Genomic DNA, 17298 nt, shown 5'->3' on the forward strand with positions numbered 1-17298 from the left:
GCACTGGCCACCACACCCTTGTAGAACATCCTCAGCATCGTCCGGCAGATGTTAAATTCTGTAAATCTAGAGCAACGCACACAAAACCCTGGCAGAACTCGCGATGGCTCAGTCGCGTAGCGTTTGTCAAAAGGCTATTCCGGCACCAGCGGCCCGGGTTCAATTCCAGGGCCGTGTATAAGGAGTTTGTAAGTTTTACGCCCCCCCATGACTGCGTGGATTTCCTGTGTTCTCCAGCTTTCTTCCCACATTCCAAAGACATACAGGTCAGTAGGTTAACTGGTCACGTGGGTGTAATTGGACAGCACAGTCTTGTTGGGCTGTTTGGACCTTTTACCACGCCGTACCTCTAAATTAAAACTCAGCAAGTCAGGCAGCCTCGATGGAGGGAAATAAACAGTTAATCTTGGCCTTAAAAAGTCCTTCGTTAGGACAAGTAAAGCTGTATCCCTTTTTCAGTCCTGACAGAAAAAAAGTCTCAGGCGGAAACATCGTCTGTTTATTCCCGAACTTCCGCCACCTCCAACGGGATCCCACCACCAAGCATGTCTTTCCCTCCCTCCCTCCCTGCTGCTTATCTCAGGGATTGCTCCTTACGTGATTCCCTTGTCAATTCGTCCCTCCACACAGATACCCCTCCTGGCACTTATCCTTGGAAATGGAACAAGTGCCACACCTCCCACTCCCCCTCCTCCCTCACCACTCAGGGCCCCAAACAGTCCTTCCAGGAGAGGCGACACTTCACCTGTGAGTCTGTTGGGGTCGTGTACTGTGTCCGGTGCACCCGGTGTGGCCTCCTGCACATCGGTGAGACCGTTTTGTAGAGCAACTGCATTCAGTCCGCCAGAAAACGCGGGTTGTCCCAGTAGCCGCCTGTTTTAATTCCACTTCCCATTCCGATATGTCAGTCCATTCCCCCTACTGGCGTGATGAGGCGACACTGGGGCAACTGGAGGAGCAACACCTTGTATTCCATCTGGGTAGCTTCCAACCTGATGGCATGAACATCAATTTCTTGAACTTCCGGTAATGTCCCCCCTCCCCTCCTTCGCTATTACCCATCCTCTTTTCTCTCTCACCTATCTCCTTGCCTGCCCATCACCTCGCTCTGGTGCCCCCTCTCCCTTTTCCTTTCTTCCATAGCCTTCTCCAACCCTGTATCTCTTTCACCAATCAGCTTCCCAGATCTTTACATCCTCTCCCTCCCAGTTTCTCTTATCAGCTTGTGTTTCCCTCTCCCCTCCCCCTTCCATCTTTTAAATCTACTCCCCATCTTTTTTTTTCTGTCCAGTCCTGCCCAAGGGTCTCAGCCGGAAACGTCGACTGTACTCTTTTCCACAGATGCTGGCAGGCCGGCTGAGTTCCTCCAGTGTTTTGTGTATTGTTTGGATTTCCAGCATCTGCAGATTTTCTCTTGTTTCTGTTTATTCCTGTCCATTCCTGCTGGCAGGCCTGCTGAGTTCCTCCAGCATTTTGCGAACTTCAACACCCGTACACTGACCAGATTCCAGGATCACTTGTTTTGTTGCCCTTCCCTCCCCAAAGCTGAATTTGTTCTTCTGATGCTTTTAGGTGAGGGAGCGAGTTCCAGCCAGCTAGATTTGCTTCATCAGAACCGTAGTGCGTGATTAATTTAAAACTGGGCTCTTTTCTTCCCCCCTCTGTTTCCAGCATTTGATCGAGCGCTCCTGGTACGCGGTGACCGAGACGTGCCTGGCCTTCACCGTCTTCAGGGACGACTTCAGCCCGCGCTTTGTGGCCATCTTCACCCTGCTGCTCTTCCTCAAGTGCTTCCATTGGCTGGCTGAGGACCGTGTAGACTTCGTAAGTGTCTCTACCGCGGGGGCTGGGGGAGGAGGGGGTCCCTACCGTGTCCGATTCTCCGCTGATTGAGAAACAAACGGCATGAAATAGGCCCTTCAAGCTGCACTTCCTTGACGATCCCCCGATTTTTAACTGGCGCCTAATCGTGGGATGATTTACAATGACCAATCAGCCTACTAATTGGTAGGTCTTTGGACTGTGGGAGGAAACCGGAACACCCACAAGAACTCCACGCGGCCATGGAGAGAACATACAAACTCCTTACAGGCAGTGGCGGGAATTGAACCCCGGTCCAAAGCGTTTTGCTAACTGCCGTGCCACCCCAATACAGTGAGGCTCACTTTGGGCTCTGCATTAAGTACCGACTGTATCGCTCCGAAACCCTTTAAGTGTTTCTGGAGAAGGCATTCCCAAAAATCAAAATCAAAAATCTTTAGGCATCCCTCCCGCTCCCTGACGCAGATTTCCAGGGGGGAAAGCGGGAAGAAGAAAAGGCGTTTCACTTAAATGGGCACGCTGTTGCTGGTGTGGACTTGTTGAGAAGAAGGGCTAGTTTCAGTTGTAACCCGAACTAATCATAGTGCCAGTATCTCCTTTTCCAACGCTGATCCTGCTCTCTCTCGCCTACGTCCAGGCAACTGAGAGCTCGGTAAGTTAGCAGAAGCTAAAGGTGACTGAGACTAGAGGTGGACTAGTTTGCCCATCCAAAAGTACCACCAAGTCCTGTCCACCCGGGGTCCGCCTTCCCTCTGCTTCACTGATGTGATGGCTTCCAAGTGGGTAAATTACGGGCTCTCGGGTTGGCGTTGCTTCAGGAGGGATCACCAGTTAAAATTGATGAAATAAGGAGATTGAGAGGGATAGTACGTTGGTCATAATGGAATGGCAGAGCAGGCTCAATGGACCGAATGGTCTCGGTCGGCTCCCTATGATCTAAAATACTCACTTCAGAGCAGTCTAAGCCTTTATCTTTTGTTAACTCAACATCAGCAGTTCAATGCCATAAACAATATAGAAAGAAAAAGTAAGTAATAGGTAAATTACATTAAGTATATGTGTATTAAATTAGATTTAGAATAGTGCGGAACAGAAATAATACACTTTCTAAATTGAGGTAGTGTCCTTGGTTTCATCGTCCATTCGGAAATCAGATGGCGGAGGGGAAGAAGCTGTTCCTGAATCACTGAGTGTGTGCCTTCAGGCTCCTGTACCTCCTCCCTGATGGTAACAATGAGAAGAGGGCATGTCTTGGGTGGTGGGGGTCCTTGACAATGGACGCCACTTTTTTGAAGGCATCGTTCATTGAAGATGACCAGGATGCTCCCTGAAGTTGGTATCTGGGGATTCCTTTGGCCAATATAGGAGCAATACACAACAGAGTCTGTATTGTCACCTGCAGACTGGTAGGGAGACAAACTCCGCCCTAGCGTTTTTAATGTGTTTGAAAACCTTGCCTCTTGCAGAGTATTTTGGGGGTAATATTAGTGTTCCAGCCAAGACATTGTGGATTCTTTTACGGGGCTGGTATTGTCAGTAGCAACCGTGCAGTTTCTAACCCACGGGTTCCACTGTCCTCACCCGCTTGTTTATCTTTCTGCACAGATGGAGCGGAGTCCGAACATCTCGGTGCTGTTCCACTTCCGGGTCACTTGTGAGTACCGAGTGCTGGGGGGGGGGGGGGGGGGGGGGGGAGGTGGTTAGTGGGCTAACTCAGGAGCCAGGTGGGAGTGCAGACCACGCCAGTCTAATCCATTCAGAGTTAAATCACTTCCCCCAAAGCCCTTCTCCCCCACTCTTCACATCTGAGCCACTTGGAATAATATCATTTATGTGTGGTTCGGTGCAGATTGGCCTCGACTGAAGGTGGTATAAGGCACTCCTTCCCTCTGCTAGCCTGCAGGTCACCCTTCGGCAAGCTGTAGGCCCCTCTGATCAGGGTCACGCGAAGCCCTGGGAACAGGTGGTGGACAGTCGTACGAGCAGCCGGTGCAGATCACAAGTCCTGGTTATGCGACCACTGACGCCAGGCAGACAATCTCTGCGGAGTACCGATAATTAGGGGGGGGCGGGGGTGTCTTACACTGCCTAGAAGGACACAATGGCAAACCACTTATGTAGAAAAATTTGCCAAGAACGATTGGTCACAGAAAGACCATGATCACCCACATCATACATCATGGCGCATAATGATGACTATCGATTGTTGCATTGTCCTTGTTTGGGGATCAGATAGAATTTCTGAATGTATTCAGATTCTGAATGAAATTCTGAATGAATTTTGAACCCTCGAAAGGCATTTTGGGAATCCTTTTGACTTTATTCATTTCTAACAGTTAGCTCCTAACACTAATAGTAATAGGTAGTAATATTATCTGTTTATTGAGGTGCCCATCAAGCCTCACTGCCCAGCAGTCTCCCCAGACTTAACCCTAGCCTAATCATAGAACAATTTACAATAACCATTTAACCTACCAACCAGTACATCTTTGGACTACGGAGGAGACCGGACCACCAAAAGGCCTAATTCTGCTCCTATATCTTACGGTCACCCGGAGGAAGCCCACGTGGTCACGGGGAGAACGTACAAACTCCTTCCAGGCAGCAGCGGGAATTGAACCCAGGTCACCTGTGCTCCAAAGTGTCTTGCTAACCACTACGCTACCATGCTGCTCCCAATAATAATAATAATAATTGTGGTTGTAGATCACTTTTTATACTAACAATGTAGTTCAAAGAGCTTTGCAATGGGGTAAAATTACAAACATGGAAGTGCAGTTTTAAAAAAAGTGAAAATAAAAGACAAAATGACGTTAGTTAAAAGCAAGAATAAATAAATCGGTTTTGAGCTGGTGTTTAAAAATGTCAACTGAGTTGTAAGTGTCAGCTTATGGTTTTAGATGATAAATTTGGCAAGAGTAGTTCAAAAAAGGCTGACCTGCCAATTACCTTTTGAGGGAGATAGTTTAAATATGAGCAATTGTCTTTTGAGGGAAATTGTTTAAATTTAAAGACAGGCGGGAGAAGACCTGACAGAAACTTTTCCAGGATATTTTCCTCATTCAGAAGGTGACAATAAGCAGGATGTTGGGTCAGGCAGCATCCGTGGAGGGAAATAGACAATTGGCGTTTTGGGTCAAAATCCTTCCTCTGGGCTGGAACGAAATCTGCCGAACGACTGGTGGATCCAGCTGAGTGAGGGGAGAGACTGGCAAATGATGGGTGGTTACCACCCTTTGACCATCAGGCTCCTGAGACAGCATGGATAATCTCGCTCACCTCAGCAAAGAGCTACTTAAACAGCTTACAGACTCTCCTCCAATTACTTTAAAGCTCGTTCTCTGTATTTTCATGGGCACAGTTTGTCTTTGGTTGATTGCCAGTCTTTGGTTATGTGTAGTCCTAAATTCTATAGTGTTTTTTTTCTTTTAAATGTATACAAGGAAACGAATCTTAAGGTAGCATTTCACTTATCTGTGCTTCGATGAAAAATTTGCACTGAATTGTGGCACCGAGCAGAATTTGGTTATAAACCACCCCCCCCCCCCCCCCCAGCCCTAAGCAATTGTGGTTTGAAGTTTGCATGGGTGATTCTAAAATTTTCCGGCGGGGGCAGCCCCATCCCCAGGATGGTGCCTCTTCAAGCTGACGTGTCCTCTCTAAAGAGCTGTCGCCGCTGGCCGAGCACTTCGGGGCGCCGCGCTGCCGTGGCGCCTGCAGCCTTGGCTTCGGTGACGTGGCTGCACCAGGGTCGGTAACACTAAATGCCGGAGGAACTCCGTGGGCCAGGCGGCCTCCGTGGAGAGGAATAAAGAGTCGAAGTTTCGGGCCAAGGCCCTTCAACAGGAAACACCTGGCACTGTGGGGGTGGGGCTGCATTTTAACGGTGAAGCCCCAGACAGCGTCACCCACTCCCACTCAGCACATTCTCCCTCACCTGGGCCCCTTCCAGTTCAATAATGCTTAATTAAAAAGGAGAACTCTACCCAAATATAATTTTTTTTAAATTTAAAAGGCCAGGAAGATGAGATTCAGCACCTTGTTTATTATAGAGATATAGCACAGAATCGGCCTTTCCCTTTGAGGATTAAATCTGGGATCTAGCCTAATCATGGAACAATTTACAATGGGATTTTGGACTGTGGGAGCACCCGGAGGAAACCCACTCAGTCATGGGGGGAGAATGTGCAAACTCCTTACAGGCAGTGGTGGGAATTGAACCGGGGTCATCTGTACTGTACAGCAGTGGTGCTGACCACTACGCTACTGTGCCGTTCTACTTTTTTTGAACACCAGCAAGAGGAATATTTAAAAGCCCTAGAACTGTATAAGTGTGACATTTAGACACTATTATGGAGCGTAACATCAGAATTTGGAGCTGGAGTAGGCCATTTGGCCCATCAAACCATCAGCGGGTCAGCATGGTAGTGTGGCGATTTGTGTAATGTCTTACAGCACCAGTTGAAAGAGTGAGGTTCAGTTCCTGATGTAGTTTTTTTTTAAGGAGTTTCTACGTTATCCCCGTCTCCGGGTGTGTTTCTTCCCACAGTCTAAAGACGTACGGGTTAGGGTTAGTGAGCTGTGGGCATGCTATTGGCAGAAGTGTGGCGACTCTTGTGGGCTGCCCCCCCAGCATATCTGCTGGTCGTAGACAGAAATATTTTTCACTGTTTTGATATGCTTGTGACAAGTAGAACCTTTATCTTCTTACTTCACCACCATTCAGCAAGATCACGGTTAATCTGGCTGTGTGTGGACACATCTCCACTGAACTGCCTTCTTCCCTCCCCCACCCCCATAATCCCCCTGCTGTACAAAAATCTAACTGTTGACTGAAATATATTTCATCAGGTAGCCTGTACTGCTCCAAGGTAACATTTGACGCATAGTGCAGTTGTTTAGATTGGGTAGCGTAGTGATTAGCACGACGCTTCACAGTACAGGCGACCCGGGTTCAATTCCCGCCGCTACCCGTAAGGAGTTTGTACGTTCTGCCCTGTGACCGTGTAGGTTTCCTCCGAGTGCTCCAATTTCCTCCCACAGCCCAAAGACTGTAGGTAATTGGTCTTCGTAAATTGTCCTGTGATTAGGCTAGTGTTGAATTGCTTTGTGGCGTGGCTGGAAGGGCCACACTCCACACTCTATCTCAATTGGGGGAAAAACATTGGTTATATTGTCATATATATCAGGATGCAATGGAGTTCCTTGCTGGCATGAAGCTCATTAAGTACATGAGAGAATATTCATGGTAATAAATATAACAAGCCAAAGTAAAATGGTGTAAAGATTGCAAAGGAATGCTGAAGTAACAATAACAGAGTGAAGGGTCAGAGAATGTGACATGACTACTGGGGGAAAAAGATGTAAGGGAGGCAGTTCAGGAGCCTGACAGCAGTGGGGAAGAAGCTGTCCTTGAGTTCTTGTCATCTGGGCTTTCAAGGTCCTACATCTTCTGCCAGAAGGTAAAAAAGGTTTGAGGTGGAGGGGGGGGGGGGTGCAAGTGGCCAACCAGGCATCTTTGACTATACTTGTAGGTTGAGTTGGTGGTGAGGAAGGCAAATGCAATGTTAGCATTCGTTTCAAGAGGTCTGGAGTACAAGGGCAGGGACTGAGGCTTTGAGGCATTGGTGAGGCTGTACCTTGAGGATTGTGAACAGCTTTGGGATCCTCATCTAAGAAACGATGCACCGGCATTGGAGAGGGTCCAGAGGCCGTTCACAAGGACGATTCCAGGAATAAAAGGGTTATCAAACGAGGAACGTTTGATAGTCCTGGGTCTGTTCTTGCTGGAATTTAGAAGGATGAGGAGGGATCTCATTGAAACATTTTGAATGCTGAAAGGCCTAGACAGAGTAGATGTGGGAAGGACGTTTCCCATGGTTGGGGTCTAGGACAAGAGGGCACAGCCTCAGGATAGAGGGGCGCCCATTCAAAACAGATGTGGAGAAATTTCTTTCGCCAGAGGGTGGTGAATTTGTGGGATTTGTTACCACTGGCAGCTGTGGACACGGGGGCAGAGCTTGATTGGTTCTTTATTGGCCACAGCATCAAAGGTTACAGGGAGAAGGCCAGGGAGTGGGGCTGAGGAGGGGGAGAAAAGGATCAGCCATGATTGAATGGCGGAGGAGACTCGATGGGCCAAATGGACTAATTCTGCTCCAATGTCTTGTGGTCTAATCACAAGATTCTGCAGGTGCTGGAAATCCAGAACAAGAGAGACAGACACACAGAGACTGAGACGTGTACACACAATGTTGTAGGAGCTCAGCAAATGAGGCAGCGTCTATGCAAGGGAATGACCAGCTGGCATTTTGGGCTGAGATTTTTCATCAGGACTTGGTTACACTGCGTAGATGCTACCTGAGTTGCTGAGTTCATCCAGCATTTTGTGTGTTTCACTTGACTGTGCTATGAACCTTCGCTTCAGGAAGTCTGACGGTATCGTCAAGAAATGGCTGAGATAATTGTTGTTAATTCTGACTTGAGCAGGCCAATGCGACTGGGGGAAGAGGTGTCTTTGTCAGTGCTGGGGTTTATGCTCTGACTACTCCACTACCTAATGCTCTTATGGGCTGACAGACATCACAACCCAGTGCCGTCCTTGCCTTGGGAATCTGTCGAATGGGATGGTGTTGAGGGCAATTTATTTGTCATAAGACACAGGAGCAGAATTTGATTAGTTGGCCCATCGGGTCTGCTACACCATTCCATCACTCTCCCTCTCAATCCTATCCTCCTGACTTCTCTAACCATCGACACCCTGACCAATCAAGAACCTATTGACTTCTTAAAGTATCCCCAATGACTTGGCCTCCACAGCAGTCTGTAATGTTTTCCACGGATTCACCACCCTCTGGCTAAAGAAAGTCTGTTCCATTTTTGTTCTAAATAGATGTCTTGTGTCCCCTTCTCCAGACTCCCCCACTATAGAAAACATCTTCTCCGTGTATGCTGACCAGGCCTTTCAATATTCAATAGGGTTCAATAAGATCTCTCCATTAAAACTTTCTATTAAGTTTACAGATACAGCTTCTAATGTTAGACAATGGTGATTTGACTCTACCTTACTGCAAGATCCAGACTTTATTAAACGTATGAAGGGACAGATCGATTTCTTCTTTTCAGCTAATTCCACGGATGATATTTCTTGCGGAACACTTTGGGACACTTTTAAAGCGTATATACGTGGACAGATTATCTCTTACTCCATTGGTTTGAGAAAACGCATTAAGAAGGAAACTTTTATTGGTTGATAAAATTAAAGAGATTGACAAGAAATATTCGATCACTCCTAGTAAGGAGCTTTACAAACAAAGGGTTGAACTTCAAACGGAACATAGTTTATTACTTACATCTCCGATTGAAAATCAATTAATGAAAACCAGATCTGATTTTTATATACATAGTGATAAATCAGGTAAACTGTTAGCTAGTCAGTTGAAGAGTGCTTTGGTTAAACGTCAAATCACTAAGATTCGTCAGCAGAATGGGGATTTGACAGTTAACCATGATGAGATAAATAAGTCATTTCAAGACTTTTATACCTCCCTGTATCAATCTGAATTCCCTCAGGATCATAATGCCATGTGTGATTTTTTTGGGAAATTGAATTTTCCAAAATTATCATCCGATGATCTTTCAATATTAGATACTCCTATTACGGACGCAGAAATCAAAGAGGTTATTTCCTCAATGAATTCGGGAAAGCACCAGGTTCAGATGGGTATACAGTAGAATTTTTTAAATGTTTTTCCGCTACTCTTTCTCCTTGGTTATGCAGGGTTTTTGAAGAAGCGATTAGATTGGGGAATTTGCCACAATCTTTTTATAGAGCTTCTATTTCTTTAATACTGAAGAAAGATAAAGACCCTACTGACTGTGCATCCTATAGACCAATATCTTTATTGAATATAGATTCCAAGATCTTTTCCAAGTTACTGGCATCCAGGTTGGAGAAGGTATTACCCCAAATTATTTCGGAAGATCAAACCGGTTTTATTAAAAATCGCTATTCTTTTTTCAATGTTAGGAGATTACTGAATATTGTTTACACTCCTTCACATAGCTCTTCAGAATGTGTTATTTCATTAGATGCGGAGAAAGCATTTGATAGAGTTGAATGGCCTTACTTATTTAATGTGTTGGGGAAGTTTAATTTTAGTCCGACATTCATTTCCTGGATTAAACTGATTTATCACACAGCCTCAGTGTTTACGAATAATCAAAGATCTCCCTTTTTTCGTTTATTTCGGGGCACTAGACAAGGCTGTCCTCTTAGCCCATTACTATTTAATATTGCTTTAGAACCCTTGGCAATTGCCATCAGAGAATCACAAGATATTTTGGGTATTAATCGTGGAACAGATATTCATAAGTTATCTTTGTATGCAGATGATTTATTATTATTCATTTCTAACCCTGAGAAATCTATTCCAGCAGTTCTATCATTGTTGGCTCAATTTAGTGAGTTTTCTGGGTATAAGTTAAATCTTAATAAGAGTGAATTGTTTCCTTTGAATAGACAGGTCCCAATTTATTGAAATTTACCTTTTGAATTAGTTAATGACTCTTTTATTTACTTAGGGATTAAAATCACAAAAAATCAAAGAATTAGGTTTAATTTTTTACCCTTAATTGATCAGATTAAAGGTTTGTTTACTACGTGGTCACCATTATCTTTATCTCTGATAGGTAGGATTAATGCTATTAAGATGGTTATTTTACCTAAGTTTTTATATATTTTCCAACTTTTATTCCGAAATCTTTTTTTTTACTAATGTTGATTCAAAAATTTCCTCATATATATTGCAGAATAAAAATCCCAGGTTAGGTAAAATATATTTACAGAAGACAAAGAAGGAAGGTGGGTTAGCATTACCTAATTTCAGATTTTATTATTGGGCAGTTAATATTAGATATTTGATATGTTGGTTGAAAGACTGGGATGGATCTTCTGGCCCTCATTGGGTGAGTTTGGAAATTAAATCGGTACCAGGTTATGCTCTGGGTTCTATTTTAGGGTAATCTCTCCCTTTTGCTCTTTCTAAATTGCCGAAACGAATTGACAACCCGATAGTTAAACATACTTTGCGTATATGGTTTCAATTTTGGAAATTTTTCGGGTTGACTCAATTCGTTTTAAATATTCCTATTGTATCTAATTGCTTTTTCCACCCTTCAATTATAGATCAAGCTTATTTGGCTTGGAAAACTAAGGAATTACTAAGATTTTCTGATTTATTTTTGGACAATTGTTTTATGTCTTTTGAGCAATTATCTAATAAATATAATTTGCCTAGATTTCATTTTTTTAGATATTTACAGATTAGGCATTTTTTTAAATACTGTACTTCCTACGTTTCCAAATTTTGTGTCTTCAGATATTTTGGAGAGTTTGTTTGAATTAAACCCTTTTCAAAAAGGGCTTATATCAAAACTTTATAATATAATTATGAAGATGCGTTCAGAGCCTCTTTATAAGACAAAAAATGATTTGGAAAGAGAGCTTAATCTTATTATTCCTATTGAGAATTGGGATAGAATTCTTCAATTAGTTAATACATCTTCTATATGTGCCAAACATACCTTAATACAATTTAAGGTCATACATAGGGCCCATACGTCCAAGGATAAATTAGCTCATTTTTATTCTTACATAAATCCGATTTGTGATAGATGTCAATTTGAAACTGCGTCTTTAACTCATGTTTTGGTCATGTCCGTTTTTGAAAAAATATTGGAAAGATATTTTTGATCTTATCTCTGCGGTATTGAACATCGATTTACAACCCCATCCTATTAACGCAATTTTTGGTTTACCAATGATGGACTTACTGCATTTATCTTCTTCCGCCTGTCGAATGATTGCATTTCTAACTCTGATGGCTAGAAGCTCTATTTTGCTGAATTGGAAGGAAATTAATCCTCCCACTGTATTTCATTGGTTTTCTCAAACTATTGTGTTTAAATTTAGAAAAAATTAGAAGTGGTGTATTTGATACTTCTATTAAATTTGAAAAGATATGGAGACCATTTATTCAATATTTTCATATGATGTAATATGACCATGTTCCAGGCTTATTTGATTTTCCAGCTTTAATCTTATTTATGTTGAGAGGATCGGAGCTGATGACACTGATGATTATGTATTCTTGTGAGATATTATAGACAGCCCCTTTTTTTTCCTTTTCTAGTTTTACTTTCTTTTCTTTTTTTGCTTATTCTTTATTAGCTATTAGATTAGTAGTTTACTTATTTTTGCATAATTTTTTTTCTTTTTTCTATGTTTTTTTTATATCATATATTATGAAATACCTAGATTTACCTTGTTCATACATATACTGTATGGTTCATGTTTTGGGAAAACTCATTTATATTGTAATCATTATGTATTCTTTCATGTGCAATGGGAATTTGTGTGTTTGTAATCCCTTTATTAATATATCAATTGTATTTTGTTCATATTATTAATGATAATAAAAAGATTGAAAAAGAAAGAACGATCTCTCCCCAACCCCCTCCTCCTAGACTCATTGAGTACAGGCCCAGAAACGTCCAACGCTCCTCCTTTCCTTCCTTGGGATTATTCTCATGAACCTCTACAATGCCAGCACATCCCTTCTTAGACAAGGGGCCCAAAGCTGCTCTCAATACTCCCACTGTGGTCTGACCAATGCCTTATAAAGCCTCAGCATGACATTCTTTTATCTTCTCATCCTCTCGAAACAAATGCTAACATTGTGTTTGCCTTCCTTACCACTGGTTAACCTTTAGGACAAGATCTGACAAGTCACTTGGATTTTTGAATTACCTCCTCGTTTAGAAAATAGTCTCTGCCTTTAGTGCATGACTGTACACTTCCTGCACTATATTCCTTCTGCAACAACTTTGCCTGTTCTCCCAATCAGTTGAAGTCCTTTTGCAGACTCCCCACTTCTGTAACGCAACTTGCCCCTCCACCTTTCGTCAGCAAATTTGCCCACAAAGCTGTTAACTTTGTCATCTCAGTCACTGAATTTGAATTGACTTTTATTTCTTACATCCTTCACGTACATGAGTAAAAAATTTTATGCCTCCATCTAAATGTGCAATCATAGTCATTTATAATAAATAGAACAGTGGATGTAATATAGAGTATATTCAAATCAGTGTGAGTTCATCAGTCCGATGGCCTGGTAGAGGAAGCTGTCCCGGAGCCTGTTGGTCCTGGCTTTTATCCTGCGGTACCGTTTCCCGGATGGGAGCAGCTGGAACAGTTTGAGATTGGGGTGACTCAGGTCCCCAGTGATCATTCGGGCCCTTATTACACACCTGTCTCTGTAAGTGTCCTGAATAGTGGGAAGTTCACATCTACAGATGCGCTGGGCTGTCCGCACCACTCTGCAGAGTCCTGCGATTGAGGGAGGTACAGTTCCCGTACCGGGCAGTGATGCAGCCCGTTGGGATGCCCTCAATCATGCCCCTGCGATTGAGGGAGGTACAGTTCCCGTACCGGGCAGTGATGCAGTCAGTCAGGATGCCCTCAATCATGCCCCTGCGATTGAGGGAGGTACAGTTCCCGTACCGGGCAGTGATGCAGCCCGTTGGGATGCCCTCAATCATGCCCCTGCGATTGAGGGAGGTACAGTTCCCGTACCGGGCAGTGATGCAGCCAGTCAGGATGCTCTCAATCGTGACCCTGTAGAAAGTTCTTAGGATTTGGGGGCCCCCACACCAAACTTCCTCAACCATCTGAGGTGAAAGAGACGCTGTTGTGCCTTTTTCACCGCACAGCCGGTGTGTACAGACCTCGTGAGATCCTCGGTGATGTGGATGCCGAGGAACTTGAAGCTGTTCATCCTCTCAACCCCAGATCCATTGATGTCAATAGGGGTTAGCCCATCTCCATTCCTCCTGTAATCCACAACCAGCTCCTTTGTTTTTGCAACATTGAGGGAGAGGTTTTCTTGAATCCACTGTGGGAGAGAGATGACTTCTTCCCTGTAGGTCCCCTCATTATTGTTTGAGATAAGGCCAATCACAGTAGTGTTGTTGACAAATTCAATTAGCACACTGGAGCTGTGGGTGGCGATACAGAGAGTAAAGGAGGGGACTCCTGTATTGAGAGACAGAGGGTTGGAGGTGAGGGAGTCCACTCTTACAATCTGACAGGAAATCCAGGATCCAGCTGCACAAGGCCGAGGTCTCTGAGCTTCTTGCCGAGCCCGGATGGAACTGTGGTGTTGAATGCTGAATTGTCGCGTGAAGAAGCGTTCCCAAACATCTCGGTTAGTGTGACGCCATTACAGCTTGGGGTATCGGAGTTCAGAATTCAATTCCGTTGTCCTCTGAGGAGTTTTTGCGTCGTTCCAGTGACTGTGGATCTTCCCCCCCCCCCCCCCCCCACAGACCAAAGACTTTATGGTTAATTGGCCATTGTAAGTTGTCCTGTGACAAGGCTAGTGTTAAATAGGAGAGTTGCTGGACTGTTCCATCTGTAAGTAAGTAGAAGGAAACCAGCCTCTGTGGTACACCACTAGTCACCGGCAGGAACGTGTTCACATGTTGGCCTTCAATAACTCAAACCTGTGCTCTTTCTGTCTCCTGCAGCGCTCATGGGCTTGCTGACCGTGCTGGACCTGCTCTTTGTGAACCACGCCTGTCACAGCATCATCACTCGAGGAGCCTCTGTCCAGCTGGTGTTCGGCTTCGAGGTGAGACTGGGTCCTGCTTTTTTAAAAACTGCCATGACTGTCAAAGTGTGAGTTGGAACTGGTACCTCCTGTGGAACTGGCTTCAAAGGAGTTGTGTGAGCGTAACCCGTCTGGGGCCTCCATCGGTCACAGCCGACTGTGGATACGCAAGCCCGGGCGCTACGATAGAGAGAGCAAGCTGTTGCCCGCGTAGCAAGCTCCCCCTCTCTACGTATCTGGTGAGCCCAAAGGAACGGCAGAGACCGATAGTTTGGCCACCAGCAGCGTCACAGGAGCTGCCAGTCAGCGTTGAACTGAACGTAGGGCTGCCTTGGAGACTCCAGCTCCGGATTTTTACCTCGGGGTTCACTCCCAAAGCCTTCCCCTTGTGTAGGTATAGCCGCAAGGCAGCGGAGGTTTGAGATCAGAGGTTTCCTTCCCCCAGGCGGGCTGCCAACCACGGGCTGATGAGTCCCATCTGCCCGAAGTACCAGTAAACCCTCCTTCGCCCATTTACCTGCCTGTAGAAACGGTTCTCCCAAGCTTTTTAGTGGCCGGGAGCTGGGCTTGGCTGTTTGAGGCACATGCCACTGGGAGCGTTTAGTAGTCAGTGGGAGTTTGTCAACTTGGCTTCTTTCCTATTAAAGTGATTTAGGGTCATGGAGAACCACAGGGCAGAAGCAGACCCTTTGGCCCATCTAGTCTGCCCTGTCCCATCAACCTGCACCTGGACCTCCCATATCCTCCCACCAGACTTCTCCAAACGTTGAAATCAAAGCCGCGTAAGTTGGCTGCCTTTTTGGCGAGGAGAGTGGAACGTCGAGTTACTACGCAAGTTGAGGGAAGTGTTGAGCTGAGGTTCCAGAATCATCGCAGAGCGGTTGGTGCGGTAACGTAGCGGCTGGTAACGCTGTAACAGCGCCGCTGAGTTCAAACCCCGCCACTGCCTGTAAAGGAGTTTGTACGTTTCCCCTCATGGCCGCGTGAGTTTCCTTCGGGTGCCCAAGGTTCCTCCCACCTTCCAAAGACGTACCAGTTAGTCAAGTCAAGTTTATTGTCATTTAACTGTATATGTGTATCCAGTCGAAGGAGACGACGTTTCTCCGCCCCAGGGTTCAGAGAGAAGAAACTGTTTCTCACCCTGACCGTTCTTGTCTTTATACATCGGAGTCTCCTGCCTGATGGTAGAAAGTCAGAGGATGCTGGATGAGTGGGTGGGATCCTTAATAATGCTAGGGGCCCTGTGTGTGCAGCTACTGATAAACATCCCTGATGGACGGTAGGGAGACCCCTACGATCCTCTCGGCCATTCTCACAGTCCTTTGTAGGGACTTCCGGCCTGATGCTCGGCTGCTCCCAGACCAGATGGAGACGCAGCTCGTCAAGACACTCTCAGTGGTGCTCCTGTAAAATTCAGTTAAGATGGTGGGGTGAGTTAGTAGATTAATTGGTCACACGGTGTAATTGGGCAGTGCAGGCTCATGCGCCGGCAGCACCTGTCACCCCGCTGTATTTCTAAGTAAATAAAATGTATAAGAGCCGGTAGTTTTAATGTAACTTCACAGATTGCTGTTAAGACTGTAGCTGAAGTCTTGTCCAATTTTGATCTAGTACTTTAAGCTTATGTTGGTAGTGCGGGGAAGGTTTGGGTTTGTTCCTGAAGTGAAGAAGTAAGAATTTATTAACCTTAATGTGATTTATCCCTGAGAGTCAGGGTGCATTCGCTAACCGCGGTGCTGTTTCCTTGCAGTACGCCATCCTGCTCACCATGGTCCTCACCATTTTCATCAAATACGTCCTGCACAGCATTGACCTTCAGAGCGAGAACCCCTGGGACAACAAGGCTGTTTACATGCTCTACACAGAACTCCTGACTGGTATGTAGGGTTTGCCGGTCGACGAGGGCCTCTTAGACCACCCACGGGTTTGCAGCCGCATTGCACCCCTATGCGGTGTGCTCGACTCCCCGCGCTCGCTCAACACTTCCGGGCGAATGAGAACAAGAGTTTACGAAAGCGTGAGGACCCACGGGTAAGGGGGAAATCATAAGCACGAGAAATCCAGAGCAACGCGCGCACAAAATGCTGGAGGAACTCAGCAGGTCAGGCAGTCTCTGTGGAAAAGATGGGTCCTCCTTGAAACGTCAACTGTTCCTCCAGCTTTTTGTGTGAGTTGCCAAGGGAAAAGCCAAATTCTTTTTCCCAAGTTAGTGGAGGCCAAAGCTAGTAAGGTGAGAGGGAAAGACTTAAAGGAGATCTTGGGACAACTTTGCCAAATAGAGGTTGGTGTATTAATGGAATCAGCTGCCAGTGACAGTGGTAGAGAGGTGGGTGCAATTATAGTTAAATATCAAATGTTGAAAGGCCTTGATAGAGCGGATGTGGAGAGGGTGGTGGGGGAGTCCGAGACCAGAGGGAGTCGGAGGTTATGGGGAGAAGGTGGGAGAGTGGGGTTGAGAGGGACAATAAATCAGACGTGAGATGTCAAACCAGATTCGAGGGACTGAATGGCTTAATTCTGCTCCTGTGTCTTACGGTTTTCCTCCCACAGTCGGAGACGTACCAGTTGGTAGGTTAATCGGTCATTGTAAATTGTCCCGTGATTAGACTTGGGGGAATTGCTGGACGGCCGGGCTCTATGCTGTGTCTCAATAAACAGGAAGGGTTTAGAGCAGGGCGTTCCCAAGCTGGCGACAACAGACCCCTCAGTTGGGAACCCAGAATTCTGAGGGATGTGGGTGAAACACTGGCAAATAGGGTCAGCATCGCGTTGTCGGAGAGACAGTACTGATGGAGTAGGAGGGGCG

At 45.4% G+C, this 17298-nt stretch overlaps 1 protein-coding gene across 5 annotated transcripts in view; it reads left to right on the plus strand.

Annotated features, from left to right (window-relative positions):
* The window catches only part of syvn1 (synovial apoptosis inhibitor 1, synoviolin), a 79824-nt gene that overhangs the window by 34426 nt on the left and 28100 nt on the right, over positions 1–17298 (plus strand). For all 5 annotated transcript variants that reach the window (XM_059955144.1, XM_059955142.1, XM_059955146.1 and 2 more), the window contains 4 exons: positions 1672–1824; positions 3427–3475; positions 14410–14513; positions 16243–16369. In XM_059955144.1, the coding sequence (XP_059811127.1) occupies positions 1672–1824; positions 3427–3475; positions 14410–14513; positions 16243–16369 (433 nt within the window). The remainder of the gene's footprint in view (positions 1–1671; positions 1825–3426; positions 3476–14409; positions 14514–16242; positions 16370–17298) is intronic.

This window comes from Hypanus sabinus, chromosome 31 (assembly GCF_030144855.1).
Source record: "Hypanus sabinus isolate sHypSab1 chromosome 31, sHypSab1.hap1, whole genome shotgun sequence".
Lineage (NCBI taxonomy): Eukaryota > Metazoa > Chordata > Chondrichthyes > Myliobatiformes > Dasyatidae > Hypanus > Hypanus sabinus.